At 39.7% G+C, this 16,118-nt stretch overlaps 1 protein-coding gene across 1 annotated transcript in view; it reads left to right on the top strand.

Annotated features, from left to right (window-relative positions):
- The window catches only part of AIG1 (androgen induced 1), a 118,930-nt gene that overhangs the window by 92,132 nt on the left and 10,680 nt on the right, over window positions 1-16,118 (top strand). The window contains exon 4 of the mRNA XM_042818228.1: window positions 13,301-13,416. Coding sequence (XP_042674162.1) covers window positions 13,301-13,416 — 116 coding nt within the window. The remainder of the gene's footprint in view (window positions 1-13,300; window positions 13,417-16,118) is intronic.

Here is a 16,118-nt window from a genome sequence, read left to right on the forward strand (position 1 = left end):
TTTGTAGGGGAAAGCCAGGTAAAAGTTAGAGAAAGAATGCTTCAGGTATTGATGACGCTTCCCAAATGAAATCACTGCTAGAGGTTTCCCTACTCTCAATACCACCAAGGGACCAAAATGGTGGTTTAAGTGATTTAAGACTCCTTAGGGAACAGAAAGCATGGTATAATATACCGAAAACTGTTGCCATATTCTAGTTAATCTACTTTTTGTTTCCTCATTTTCAGCCCCAAGCAGCTTGAAGACTATTAAATACATCTGGAATATATAAATGAATGAATAGTCTGCCATTTGCAAATCCTCACCCAAAATGAAAGAATGTGGCTTCTTATTAAATGGGAGATTGTTACTGTCCCAACATAGTCAGCAGTGTTAGCAATGAATCCAGCGGAATTAAGGAGCTTTCTAAATGCTTTGACAAATAGAGTGCTAACGTCTTTGATGAAAAATGACTTTTAGCAAGGTCTTCCAAATATTTTCTCCTATTTAAATTGTATTTCAGTCCCACTAGATGAAGGAATTCTAGTAGACACTGTGACATTTTTTCGATATTATTGTTCAATTATTTTACTACCAGCACTGGTCACATACTAAATTCAGGCTACTTTTTAATGAAAAATGGCTTTTCAGTTGAAAACAAATAAATGCTTTAATTATTTGTTTTCATTTTAAGAGGAAAAATAGAGTTGTTTCTTGTAAATGTTTTTTTTCTTTCAAGATTAAAGCAAACCTGAAATCCACACTGCTTTCATTTCTCAAAAATATATTTTTGTATTAACACTCAGGTATGAATTTACTGGTTAGAGGAGCTGGTGACCTCTCTCAGGTGCAGTGAGAAAAACTCCCCACATTTTGAAAAAAAAAAAAAAAAAAACAAACAAGCAATCTATCTCCTTTAACGTACATTGAAGAACTCTCTATTTCCACCAGCGTATGTGGTGGAGAGTGGGGAGTTCTTCTCACTCTGCACCAGAGAGGTCACCAGCTCTTCTAACCAGTAACTTCATACCTGACTGTTAATTCAGGCCACCCCCACCTGCCCTTGCATGGGGCTCTGTTGAGAGAGAGCTGCTCTGCCTCACTCGCTGCTACTTCTCCTCTGGGCAGAGTGGGACAGCTTTCTTTTAGCTTGGTGAAGGGGAGTGATCAGTAGAGGTGGTTTCCTGAAGAATCAGGGGGCAGTTCTTAGTGCTGGCACTCATGTAATGTATGCAAATCACTTACAGTTTTGATCACTTTGTTCTCTTTAAAAACACAGTGTTTCCCTGCATTACAGGAGTACCAGAGGCTGGCTGCTGTTTGCCAGGCTCCCTGCTCTTGTGTGGGAGTGAATGGCTGTGCAGATGGCAGTAAGGTTTGTGGTTCATCCATAGCCACCATGAGGTCATCCTCCAGTATTGCTGGAGAAGGATACCAAAGTGCCAGTTTCTATTAACTTTTTCAGTCTTGTGGTTATTTCTAAATGTGTTGTGACTTTTCTTAGGAAGGGGAGATTGGAAACACTCCAGGAACTCCTTCCCAAGTAGTATAGTGATCTGCCTGGCTCCCTAATGTATTGTTACATCCTTTCTGCTTCCAAAGATATGCCTAGCTGAAAGCATGCCATGAATCCTTGAATCCCAATCACACGAGTCACTGGGATGCATACTGCAAACCTGGGCTTACATTCATGGCCCCTTCTAAAGTTGCCCTGGAGCTGATGACCATTAGTTTTAATTCCCAGCTGCTCTCTCCTTTCAACAGGGGGGAGAGGTCAGAACAAGAATAAATTTCTCAAGCAGCAGCCCAGATATTCCTCTGGCTTTTTTCTGTTTCCTCTAGCATGTCTACATTGACATTTACAGAGACAGATGCACTCATATTTGATAAAACTATTTTAAATAATGTACTTTCATTGGGTGTTGAAACTACTGGATTTTATCCACGTGATTTTCTTCTGCTGCCATGAATGGATGAGGTCAGTACCTTCAGGCCCTGGTCTAGCTGTGGACCTCACACCAGGACTCTTCCGAGCTTGACCTCCTGACATCCAAGAGGTGTGGTGATGTGGGCTGGGCCCAGTCACATTCCAGAACAAAATCCATCGTGGATCTTTTCCTCTGTTGTAGACAAGGTTCTCTTTGTGCATTTCTTTACCAAGAAAGTATTTTTATGTATGTTTCGTTCTCCTTTCTACAGAAATGAGGTAAAGGTTAAATGGAATTTTTTATAGAGCATAGTGACAATCGAAAGTTCTAATTGTTAATAAAACTAAAGGATATCTTCATCATAAGGAGTTATATTATGGTAATTCCTGCTGATCACGTAGTGGCTGGGGGTTATCTAGACTCTCAGAGTGCTTCTTGCCCATTTCTTGAAAGGTCTGAGTTTTTTGCTTTTGTTTTTATTTTTTTGTTTGTGGTAAAATGGCAACATGGTAAATTGATAACTTTTATTCCTGAGATAAGAAGGCAGTGTTATGCATATACTGGAGTTTCTTGTCTAAAGTTTAGGTTTTGTTGAAGTACCATAGTACAGTTTTGAGCCTTTCTTCGTAGTTCAGCAGGTTTTAGACATTTTATTCATAAGCCAATCTTTTCCTGATGTTTTAATTTTATTCTAGCTTTAAGAGAGAGCTTTAAGAAGTAAGTTTAGGGCTAAAAAGATAACAAAAAGACCCCAGTTTTGTAGGCTAACATGTCAAGTAATTAAAATACTAATACCAGTCTACAGCCAGATACTTTTGCGGTGTGAAGTGTAGTAGCACACTTAAGAATGTGTTGTAGCTGCAGCAGAGGAGGAGGAACAAAAGGACCGAAGTTCAAAGTCTAGCATCAACCTACATCATGTAACCCATTTATCAAGTGCTGTTGCCAGTAAAATGGGCCAGGTTCAATCATTTTGTTGCTCTTGCTGAAAATAGCACTGGGTCAGGACCCCACATAGATATTTGCAGAAGTGAATTACACATGTGCATGTCCCTAGTAAGCAGTGCTTAGCTACTTGGAGGCTATGGCTCCCAGGGCTTAAAGCAATGGCACCCTTACTGGTGGGATTAAAAAACAAACGTAACATGAGGAAGCTAGTGATAATAACTCAAGAGCATTAGGTAAGTATCTTCCCCAAGGCATGCCTTTGCAATGTCATTAATTCAGTCTTCCTTGTCAGGCCTGGCTGAGTAGCTTCCATCCTTGCTTTCTCTACCATGTACTCTTCACACTTGGTTGTCCTAGCTTTTGCAGATCCAGATATGTCTTTCAGCTTGTGCAGCTGAGGTGGCTGTGGCTGCTGCTCTGCTTCTGAACATGGAGGTCTTAACCAGCCTTTCTCAACTAACCTGTTTTTTTTTCAGCAGGTCATCTTAACTCACTTTCTGTGCCCATCCCACCAGCCACTCTGGTTCCCACGCCAGGACCTTAGTTGGGTTCTCTTGTTCTTCCAGTAGCAGTAAGGTCAATCTTATTGCCCTTCAGATGAAAAACATTGCTGCTGCGAATCTAGGGTGCTCTTAATCAAACGTGTTTTCCCTTTCCCATCAGATGCTATTCCTCACTGCAAGGCCCTTGTGTAACTAGTAGTTTGGCATGTCAGGTTTGTTGGTCTGTCTCTTCAACAAATATCTGTAGCAGTCATTCGTGTTTGTGAGGCTTTACTCTGCAGTTCTTCCACTACTTTTAGTATTTTAGCTGCAACAAAACAAAGTTAGAGATAACATGACACACATCTTGTGACTGGCCAGTCTGTTCCCACCTGAAAGGCATCTCCCATCTCAAACATACAATCACATGCAATGTGATCATTAATTATGAGGAAACTGCAAGCAGAACTGATGCCTTCCTATCATCTCTCTGGTCCTGAGCTACAAAATGGTAACAATTACAGGACTATGTTGTGCTTAGAAAATACTTCGGGTCTGAACAAAAGGAATTTCTGAAGTGCACAGTGGAGACTTTCCTGGAGGGCAAGGCAGTTCAGTTCTCCTTTTCTGCTTACATCTTAGAGAACCAAAACTTTACAGCTGCCTCATTTTACAGTTGTATGAGCACATGCTGCAAAGGAAGTTCTGTCTTGAATCCCTGTAGCAGTAGGGAAATATGGGTAAGATTTCTGATACTGGAAAAGTGCATCACAATACTGCAGTTATCACCAAACTGAAAAACTTCTCAGACCAGGTTCAACAGGACCACTGCTCTACACGCAGCCTCTTCCCCTCATCTACCACTGACCTTTACACTTGTGCTGGTTCTGTTTCTCTTCTTGCTCAGAAGAATGCTATAAACTGGTAGAACTGCATCTCATCTCTAGCTCCTCCCTTTCCACATCTGAAATAGAAAAGGCATGCAGAATCACCTACTGAGAGCAGCCTGTCTGGAGACAGCGAGGGAGGGAAGCAGAACCACACGCATCATGGTTAAAGTGAACAGAAAAAGTCAGGTCAGGTTTTACAAGACAACACAGAGAAACTAATAGCTTTAATATTGTGGGTGCCATAGGTCCACTGCAACCTGATTGTCATAAAGCCCTTAGACATCACATACGTTCAATATGACAATCCTCTTGTGCTTCTGATCACTGTGATCTTCAGATCAGTATTTGACAGCAGGAAATAGCCGTCTGTTTCCCATTAGAAGAGATTATCAAGCTCCGCATTATCTGCATTAAAGTGAGATTGCTTGATTTTGCAGAGTTCAAAATCTGAAAAAGAAAGGAAAGATAAAAGATAAAGTGTACAACAGCGTTAACATTGGTTGCATTTACATCCTCTATCTTACAGTATTTAGTATGTACAAACATCCTTTTACAGATGAGGATATTCACGATAAATATTCCACATTTGCCAAGAAAAATGGGTGAATAAAAATATGTTTTGTGTAAAGAATGTAGTTGAATTTTGCTTTAAGAGAAAATATTTTTTATTTGCTGACATTTTACACAATAATCTTGAGATTATGTGATGTGTGGTTGTCGTCAGCTCTCATCATATAGCAGGGATGGCTCACAGAAGACTTGAGTGCCTTAGTTCAAGCATAAACAAAAGGCAAAACACCTGCCAGTCTCCACTTACATTTATCTTCTCCTACGAATGTGTGCAAGCTTGTCCAAACCACGCTTCAGCTATGCAGCTTATTTGGAATTCTGAAAGATGGGACATTATCAGGATTCATACATGTTTTAGAACAGGGGCAAACACTTTCTTGCATGCTGTGCTGGTTAACACTGCAATCTTTCTCATTCTAAGCATGTGTATGTGTGATTTAATGTGATACCATTTGTACAAAGTGTGCCACCCTCTTGAGACCCTTGTATTTATCTGCTTTCAATTACATTTGAAGTATTCAGAAAGTCTCCCATTCTAATCCCGTCCAACTTGGAAGCCACATAGCTCAAACATGAGACTGTCAAACATGAGTAGTTGCAGATGTCAGTGCGCTGGTGGCAGGAGTCCAGGAAGATAGATCAAGCCTTAGTCACTAAAAAATACATGCCAGCACATCTCAGATACATAGCATTGTAGCACCTCATAAGGAAAATGTGTTGTGACAGGAAATCAATAACCTCTTGGAGGTGATCTGGTTTTGAAATATTCTTGATTAATTATGCCAGGGTGTGTTTGGCAACATTGCCTGATCCAGCGTTAACCTAATGCTTTTTGGATTAAGCACTATTGTAACTAGTCTCAAAAGTCAAGACTGATAGTTCAAGTCAGGTTTTAAAGGGTCAGCTTATAGATTTTGGAATGCCTTTGCGTCTGACATTGCTGCTTTTACTATGGTGTGTAGGCTTTTACTGTCAATCAAATAAGAATTGTTTCAACATGAACAATAGCATTTAGGACTAATTGCATTTGAAGTGCAGTGGTTCTCCTAAATAATATCATGTAGAGTAAAATAAGAAAGGAACATCAGTGTGTTTTTGTGACAGAAGACCTGAGTTCAGGATGTTCCCTGGTCTTTTTGCTTAACTGCCTCCTTTGCAGATGAGAGGCAGCTCCAGAAGACACTCAGGAAAGGATGTACTTCTGTCTGTCTTTTCGACTTTCCTGCACAGACTCAGTTCCCTCTTAACAAGGTTTCCAACCACACTTGCTGTCCCCCAATAAATGCAGGGCCCCACTCCATGCCTTCCCTGCAAACCCAACTCACTTCCCAGTGCTCCTGCACATGCCAGTGCCTCCCTCACTGTCTGAATCAAGTTGCAGATAAGTTGCAGTTACCATGGGATAGACCAAAATCTGACCTTTGGCTACCTCACCTGCACGACACCCAATAAATCCAGCTCCTTCAGTAACCACTTCCAAGATTTTAAATTTCTGAATAGCATCAAAGAACCACCATTTGAAAAAGAAATTGCAAAAAAATGGATTCTTGATTTTCCCAAATGTGAAATTTCTTCCCCACTGGCCTGAAGCCCAGGACAAGCAATAATCAGCCCTGGACCAGAGACAGACTCAAAGTCCAAAGTCTTCAGGTTAGAAAGAGGATCCTTTTGCTATCATGATGCCAAAAATATCCTTCTGTGAAAGCCTTAGTGCTTGCAGTGGGAGAAGGCCGAACACTGAAATGTGACACGGCGCATTTAATTTATAGATAAACTTTTCAAGTCAGTTGAAGAGATTTAGAGAGCATCTTGATACAAATTATTTTTTCCTTTTGAGGCCTGTGTAACTGAACTCATGATATGGAAGGAGCTGGCTTTTCAACAAGGGGAATACTATTTTCCATATGAATAAAATTGTTTTAAACCATTGCTAAAGTACATCTGCAAGCTTTCTTTAGTGACATTTGTGCTAGGAATAGGTGAAGCTTAATGAATTTACTAGCTCTTCTTCAACACGACCTGCATAAACACCTGGCAATCATTAATGCAAATTAAATCTTTGTGATACATGTAAGTCTGTATATATAACTATAAACATTCATTTTAAGGATAATTGTAAGAGACAAGGAAATACTTCTTTGCCTGGATAAACCTTTTTGCAAATGATAGATTAAGAAGTTCTGGGGCAAATGGTTTAACCAGTAAGAGGCAAATAAGCTGAACAAAATATGTAGAAAAATAATTTGCCTAATACTGCTAGCCTTAGTGGCACATTTTTTCTAGTGATTTGTGGCAAAAATAAGGACTTGAGGTTGAAAGAAAACTGGGGCTCACTGAGTTTGATCAGCTACAGCTTAATACACAGAAGCTGAGCTGTGTTGGTTGCCTTCGTATTATAAAAGTCTGCAAAGGGTAACGCGGGGCATGCAGCTGGGAGCTGGGTAGGGAGCTTGGGTGTATCACTGAAGGAACAGAAAGCCTGACTAAGGGATCCCAGCAAAGGGGTGACTTGTATGACATTGTACTTTACATGTGTTTTAATGATGTCTGTGTACGTGACATGCATTGAAAGCAGTGATATTGAATTATACAGAGGTAAAGAAAATAAGGCTGATGTCCTGGACTGGACCTGAGCAATAAGATGGAGTCCTTCATTCCTCCATAGTTACCCTACGTGACCTTGAGCGGTGCTTTCCATCTGTCCTCCCCTTCTGCAAAACGGATATCCTGACCCAAAGTGCGGGATGAATCTGTAACACTTTTGATTGGCACTGTGGAAATTCTATAGATAAACACCTAAATATAGCCTCCTTGGCATAATAAAGTCACAGGGGTGAGATCAGACTGACAGTGCTGTTTCATTATATAGTATATACTGCATATGTCAGAAACAAGGAGAACAAACCTGTGAACATTAGGTACATGTGGGTAAAATTGTACAAGTCAGGTTAAGTAAGATATACCATGGCCACTGTATTTATCTACAGAAAAGAGAAAGAGGGGGTATCACTGAAAAGGAAGTGTTAATATTCTTTTCAAAGACCTCAACACTCTTATATTGATTGATTACAAATGCTTATCTCTGACTCTTGTGTGTTTTGTGGCATTATATGATATTAGTCTTTGTTTAGATCACTGAATACTTCTTCCTTTCTCCAACCTACAATAATAATAAATGAGTTGTCTGTGGCTGCCTTGGAGTGCATCCTGTGCATCAGTGTGTCTCAGTTAATAGTCATAATTTCTCATTTGTAAAAGGATAAGTGCTACCAGAGCTTTCCTTCTAAGAAGGATTCAGACTCACTCAAGGATTCCAATTTATTATGCGCCCAGTTCTGATATCCTGCTGCTCTCTTTATGGATTAGGCTGCCTTGGTGGAAGGTATCATCCTTCAGCTGACACATAAATACTCACTTGCCAGCTGTTCCTTTCACAGAAGTTTCTCAACAACTAAATCATGATCATGCCCCTTGTTTTACCTGCTTCTGATCTGGTTCTCCATTTTACTCCAACAGGAGCAAGCAGAAAAAGCAGCTTTATTACTGCTATTAAACTACAAATGGTGCTGATTACAACGGTGGATATTTCTAGGTCTACTGGTAATGATTTCTAGGATTAATGCACTGGTTGTGTTTTTAAATTAAGAAGAATGGGTTATTTTGTTGATTATTTCCGTAACGCCTTGAATCTCAAGGTGTTGCACAAACTCCTTGACAGTAAGGAGATGCAGATGGGTTGCTTCACTCTGACACACAGCAGATATTTAACAACACAATCTGGTTGGGAGCTCAGAAAAAGAGGGAACGATAGCACCCTACTGATGCTGGTCTTAAGGGTGAGTGGTTAGGACCTGGAACGGGCTGCCCAGGGAGGTTGTGGATGCCCCGTCCTTGGACGTGTTCAAGGCCAGGTTGGACGGGGTCCTGGGCAACCTGATCTGAATGTGCATGTTTGGTGGCCCTGCTAGGCAGGGGGGTTGGATCTACATGATCCTTGAGGTCCCTTCCAACCCGGGTGATTCTGTGATTCTGTGAAGGGTTATTCTTACAGTCTTCGCAGTTCAGGACTGGGTAAATTAGTGGGAAGATCACACTGCCATGGGTTGTGCCAAGGATGGGTACTAATACACAAAGCAATCAATTTAGCACCTTTTAAAAAGCTTCAAAATTCTCAAAACACAGCTAGGGGATGAAAAAAGGCTAGGCAAAGTACTGATGAAAACAGTGATAAAAAAACAGCACTTGCTAGTTGGAAGATAAAGCATACAATTAGGCTTTCAAGAGCAAGCATTTAATTTGTCTAAAGATTATTACAGAACTCATTCTTAATGCACTTCATTTGCATAAAATCTCTTTTTTCAGCTACCTGTTGCAGTTGCAACTCCTAGAATGGAGGAGTACAGTCCTCAATCAAATCTCAGTTTGTCAAGCCAATATTTCAGCTGCGCAGCCTATTTGTAATGTGACTTTCTAGTCTAATATGTCATTAGGCATATATATACATGTGAAGGATGGGGCATATTTTAAAAGTACTTTTTGAAGACTCATTAGTGAGCGTGCCTTTCAAGCAGTTTCCCTCAGAAAGCAGTTGCAGTGGTTTGGGGGATTGACTCAACTGCCGGCTTGGATTTGCAGTGTGCTATTTCAGCTTTACTCGGAGGCTGCTCCTTTGCAGTCCGTCTCCAGAGTGTTTTCTGGATCAGATTCCCCATGTGATATCCTTCCTGCAAATTTCACCTGGGCTCCATGAACCAGCCTGACTCCTCTCTATCTTCATGCATTGTTACCAGTAGGTGAAGGTTCAGCAACTCAAATGTCTTCCTCCCTTCTAGGTGACCAAACCTCAGAAAGTAGCACTGAGGAATAAGTACAAAATGGGGAAGAAATTACAGTTTTCTGCTCTGCAGAGAAGGTTTGCTTGAAAACCTAGCAGTCATATTGACCTGTGAAAGCTCCTCTCTCTCTCTCTCTCTCTTTTTTTTTTTTTTGGTGGTAATAAAAATGTCTTACCCTTGTAGTATTACTTTTTGTACTAGCAGTTTACTACCGTTATCGTATTGTACTAGCCATTATACTCTAATTATAAAGCTACCCTTTAAGATTTTAAATGGTGCCAAATCTCAGCTTCTGCTACGGTGGCTAATCATTCTCGCTATTTAAGCCTCCCAGTTATTTGAACTTCCTAATACTTCCCTTAAGTAAGCCCCTAGAGATTATTTGACAAGCAAGGTGAGAAATGTTCTGCTGTCCTTCCCAGGACTGTACCAAGCATGACAGTGATTGAATGGGATCAGTCGACGAGATACAAGTTGGGCATCTTTGGTCAACGTTTCATGATCTTTAACAAACAGAACAAGGAAGCATCAGTGTTATTTTCTCTGTAATCATCAACTTCCAGCTGTCCATGTTTGTTTAGAAGTCAAGTGGCAAAAAAAGATAGAGGGTGTGGCATTTCTGGCCTTCTGCAGCTTTCCTGTTCCTGGTGGGTTTCACTCCAGTGCATTTGAGCCCTACTCACCTTTCCTAGGCCTTTGTCCAGGATCAGTCTGATTCATGTTTGATGTTTACAGCCCCAGAGTGTTTGGAGACGGTTCTGTTTGACTGTAGGTATCCCTGCTTGCAAAAGATTGCGTTTTTTAAATTCAGGTTTGAAGAAGATGAGATGTAAGAAAAGGAATTTTAGGTCTTTCTTGAATGTGGGGTAAAGAATCTGAAATAGCTTTTTTAAGTGGCAGTTTCACTAGAACTGCTTAAAACTGAAGTGTGGATTTTTAGAACTGCCGTGTTTGCAGATACATTTGCTGTAATTCATTGACATTAAAGATACATGTCTGTTTTTAATCCTCACACTTGTAATTGCACTGTGCTTTTTGACAGCATTTTGTACATGAACTCTTCTGTGCTATAGCTCATTATCCTCTTTTTTCCTTACCTTTAGAAAAGGGCAGAATTTAGGAAAATAATGACCTCTTTTATTATATAACCACAAAAGAAAGGAAAGAAGAAAAGACTTCTGTTTTAGACAGCTGTTAGTGAAATTATTTTAACTACTTTTTAATTGGCAAGCTATTGAGTTGTCATCATCAGTGAAGAGCACATCGGCAAGAAGTACCTGAAGTGACAAACATTTCAGTTGTGAAATGCAGTTCAGAAGCTCTGCAGTCATCATGCATGTTAAGAGCAGTTAAGACTAAGTAGCTGGATGACAGGAATACACGATACAGGAGTTATCAAGGGTGATTTTTGGATTTGAAAGTCTTTGTTGCCTTCTGTTTGCACCTCTGAAGAGGTATGGAGCCGGGGCAGGAGACATTTGAGCAGCCTAGTGCTGTGTGGCTTTGGGAGCTATGCCTGAAATATTGTTCTCTGTCTAGAGACCTTTATTATCCAGATGCACAAGCTTAAAAGTGAATCTTCAGGTCTTGCATTGCTGTCAGTCCCTTTTAATGGACTCTGAAGGTACTGCACCATCAATAGACCTCTCCTCTAATAGTGGCACCGCTCTCACTGACCTCTTGTAAAATATCCATGCATTCCGTTGATGCTGTTCTATGCTGTTTAAAGGGATGGGGGTGAAGAAGTTGTTAAAAGATGAAGGTATTGAAAGCTCCCCTAAGTGCTGTATTATCCACCTGACATTCTCCAAATGCCAGTCATTAATTACAAATGTAGTGAAAATCAGAGCAGATACCCAATTCAAATTATGTTACATCTGCGAGCCAGAGCACTTCCATCATCTTATCATTTCCCAGCCAAACAGTTCTTCCTTCTCCACGCTTGTTAAAGGCTCAGTACCCCCACTCTGTTTTCTCTCATTTGAATCTATTATCCATTCAGAGATATTGCTATTTCATGTCCATCCTGCCTTCTTTTTCTTGTGACTACTACAAACTCACCAGTCCAGCCCTCCATCACTCCCCAGAATTACATGTCCCCATCTAATATTTAATGGCAGATTAGAGCCAACACAAGCCAAAACCTTTTCCACACACAATATGTGTGCAAGGTGGCACAGCAGGATATGTTTCTAGACTCCCCAGTAATGCCAGTTATAGGTGAGCTTTATATTCAGAAATTATGGGTTTTTTTTTTCATTACATGCTTGTGCTGATGTATATTTTCATGCTTGCCAGCACTCTGAGATCTAGATGTCAAGTGTTGGGGCAGGCTAGATGCAATTTTTCATTCTGCTGACATTAATTGGATGAACAGACCTTCTCAGAAGGGACAGTATAGGGAATGTGTATGGAAAAATGACAAAATAAGGACTTTCACAGCTGAATAAAGACAAGTGGCTGAAAATGGTTTTTATAGCTTTGGCTTTGTTGTGGTTTAACCCTGCAGGCGGCTGAGCGGCGCACAGTTGTTTGTTCTCTCTCCCTCTTTCCAGTGGGATGGGGGAGAGAGTTAAGAAAAACAACATAGAATTTGTGGGTTGTCATAACAATATTTACCAGAACAGAGAAAAGAATAATAATTACAACAAATATGTATGTATGTATCGATGTATATAACAATGTATATAACACCACCCCTGACCAAAGCCCAGCTAGGTCACCGAGAAGCAGAAGAGAGATGAACTCCCACCCCCTTCAAAACTCCTTCCACTTGATGTCATATGGTATAGAATATCCCTCTGGCCAGTTTAAGTCAGCTGTCCTAATTCTGTTCCCTCCCAGCTACTTGGGCTCTTTGCTGCAAATGGCCTTGTCTCTGCAGTAACTATAGCTGTCAGTGTGTTATCAACATTGTTTTTCTCATAGAACCAAAACATAGCATCACACCAGACACTCTGAAGAAGGTAATTCCATCCCAGCTGCAACTGAGATAGACTTTCATATGTTTCATTTGGGAATCTAAAACCATTTTGCACAACTAACAAACTAGGATTCACAACACTTTTCCGAAAAAAAGATAACTGTTCCCGCCTTACAGATGGAGGAACAAAGGTATTGAGGCTATCATTTGAAAATATGTCCTGCTTTCAAGACCCCAGGTTGAGGTACATTTAAGCCTAATTCTCAGAAGCATTAAACACCAATGTTTATATTCATTCATTTGGCATTGTTCATGCCTAGAGCCTCTGAAAATCAAGTGCGTTGCCTCTTGTATGGTCAAAATAACTAAAGTGATTTGGCAAAGATCACAGAGCTATTGCAGGGCTGAGCTGGGACAGAGACCCAGTTCCTTTAGGACATGTCCCTTCATGCCACATCCTGGTTCCACATAGTGAACATTCCCCTTGTATTCTTGGCCAATATGAAAAGCATGCTCTGCTCACTGAGTTTTCCTCTGCCATCTCAAATAATTGGATGTTACAGAAGCAATATTAAGCACTTGGGTTATTGACCTGCTTTATAGAGTCATTTTACCTTTTCTTGGTAACCATCAAGAAGTTGTCTTTACATTTTTTATTAATAAGTTTCTTATTGCAAAACTAGCATGGAAAAGTAATGAGAATCATTTGTATCACCTGTTTTTCCCCTGTTGTTTTGTTTTTCAGCATACAACAGTTTTGCCCTTTATATTAATCGAGATGAGAACAACACATCATCAGTATCCCAGCAGGAGCTGTGGACTGGCTGCAGTGTGCACCTTCGCTGTTGGCTATATTTTATGGTAAGGGCTGTACATGCTGTGTTTTCAAATCGTATTGGGGGTTTTGTACTGCTAAATTTGGGCACATATTTCATTATGGATATAATCACTAACAGATTCACGCTGCATGCCTCGTTTGGTCCAAGACCTGGGCTTTGTCTGGTTTCCCCAGATGCTTATATTTTTAGAAAGTATATGCCAAACCTCACACAACAGGAATTTGTTGAACAATCCCATGTAAGCAGTGGTCTTTCCAAGAGTACATTTTTTGACCTTTTTTTTCAAGCTAAATGTTTTTCTTGGACCTTGGTTTTATTGCTTAGGGGTTTGTTCTATCAAATAAAATTGGGAATAGGCAAATGATTTCCTGCATTAGTATTTACACGGCAACAGAATAGATAGAATGCTGCCTTTTTTTCTTTTACTAGTTCATAAATTCTTTCTGTAAAACTGATTGCAGAATAAGCTAGTAATCCAAACGTTGCAGTTTATTTAAAAAAATGCAAATGCTTGTGAAAAAACTAAACAGCAATAACCTTTCTTATGCAACATTAAAATCTGTCTTATGTGACAAAGTTAATCTACTTTGGTCATTCTGACATTGCATCTTTCACTAAACCTTTGTTTTGCTAACAGTGCTCTTTTGATGCCATATATTGTCTATCCTTTCCACATACATTTCATGACCTCCTGTTTACTTCTTCTCAGATCACAACAACCTTCCCTCAGCTCAGGGGATGTTTTCCAAAACCATGGATAATACTTTTTTTTTGACCAGTCAAGTGAGGTCTGATGAGAAAGCAACACAGACTTGCAACATTTCTTGCAAACAAACTATGCAACATTTCTCCTTGGTCCAATAAAAAAAAAAAGCTGTTATTCATACACATCAACAACATCAAGTGATCATAAAACGATAGTAATCCAGCTGAAGTGGGATGCTGTGTCCCAAGTTGCTAGTCATTCTGCCATTTACATTTACAAACACATATCCTTCTTAAATAAGAATGATATTTGCAATTTTAAGATAAGGACAGTCTCATACATAAAAGGATGTAATGATTTATTCAGGAGAAAGGGTGTTCTTTTAACTCATATATGGTAATGCATAACAGCTGTTTATTTACCACTTTCCTCCGAAGATGCCTAGAGATAGGATGGCCGAGTTGTTGTACGTGTGATCTGACCTGGTGATAGTGCCTGTTTTCTCATAATCACCTGAGAAGACACGTGGGATAGCATTCAATAAAACAGAAAATTGAAGCAGTCTAGTCTGTAAGTGAAATAAAACCAGAGATGTCTTAAGAAACTGTTACGTTATTGGTGTGATACTCACATGCCTTGATCCTGCCTAATACAGTGTATCTACATCCTACAGCTATAAGTATAATGTAAAAGGAACTTTTAGGACAAATAAAGCACAGGAAAAAGATACTTAACTACTAAGCAGATATCCAGTTACAGGCTACTGTCATCTCCCTTTGCTTTTGCTTAATGTTAGGCCTGCTCTCAAGCAACTTGCCTTCTTCCAAGTTGTAATTCCTCAGAAAATGGTGTGAGACAATGGTTTATTCTATCTAAAGGTCATCCTGCTAAAATTTGCAGTTACAGTCCTTACCCTCCTTCCATGTTTATGAAAGAGATTTTGGTCTTCTTATGGGGAAGACCGGAGGGAGACACAGGCTGCACAGTACCATCTGCAAGTACTGCGTCTTCAGCCTGCAATGTTATTGAAGCCTCTGTCTAAGATTTGGCTGAAACTGCAAGCTGTCTTGTTTCATTGATATCAATACAGTGTATCTGGTGTTCACAGAAACCAAGAGAAAGAATGAAAAGAGTTTTTTTTAATCCACCTCAGAGCGTGCCTACATTTCACAGCTAGTTTTCACCATCTTCCTACTGCTAGGTAATCACAGAATTAATTACCATAATCATTTAGAGAATTTGTAATTATGTAATTAGGATTTGCTGCCCTCGTACACTTTAGACCCCTCCATGTTAGCGTGGTGCACTAGAAAGAGATGACACCTGCAAATGACCTAGTTACATGCAGCCTTTTGGAACTTCCTTCCTTTGCATCTTTGCCCTCAGATCCCCTGCTGGTGCATAGTTCTTGGTTTATATTTTTTGACCTCAAAGTCAGAAGCCTGCTGTGTCATTTTTCCCTCAGCAGTACTGTTTTCTCTGAAGCTTTCTCAGTATAAAATTGAGAAAGTTGCTAATCATATGTTCTCAATGTTTTATCACTGAATTTTGAACTCTTCCCGCCACAGATGAAACCCACAGTTTATGTATCAAGTCTCATTTTGTACTATAAAGGCGTATACATTTTGTTAATGCATTTTTTCAAGTGTAGCTAGGGAAGAGCTTCTGGTTTGTTTCATGTGCAGCTGAATCTTTCTTGTATGGAAGGGACAGTGAAATGGGGAGTTTTTATTTTGTATGTCTGATAAATGAGAAAACAGACAAACAATTCTGAATAGAATCACAAAAGTTAGAATAATATAGCTAAATAACTTGATATCACCTAAACAATATTCAGAGATCTATTATATGTATTATTTGATCTTGAAGAATAAAAGAGTAAAAACTTTTTCTATTTTTTCTTTTTCTTTCCTTTCCTTTCCTTTCCTTTCCTTTCCTTTCCTTTCCTTTCCTTTCCTTTCCTTTCCTTTACTTTCCTTTCCTTTCCTTTCCTTTCCTTTCCTTTCCTTTCCTTTCCT

The sequence above is a fragment of the Centrocercus urophasianus genome, unplaced genomic scaffold (genome assembly GCF_019232065.1).
Source record: "Centrocercus urophasianus isolate 14NV4802_14NV808 unplaced genomic scaffold, USGS_Curo_1.0 seq_10, whole genome shotgun sequence".
In the NCBI taxonomy this organism is placed as follows: Eukaryota; Metazoa; Chordata; class Aves; order Galliformes; family Phasianidae; genus Centrocercus; species Centrocercus urophasianus.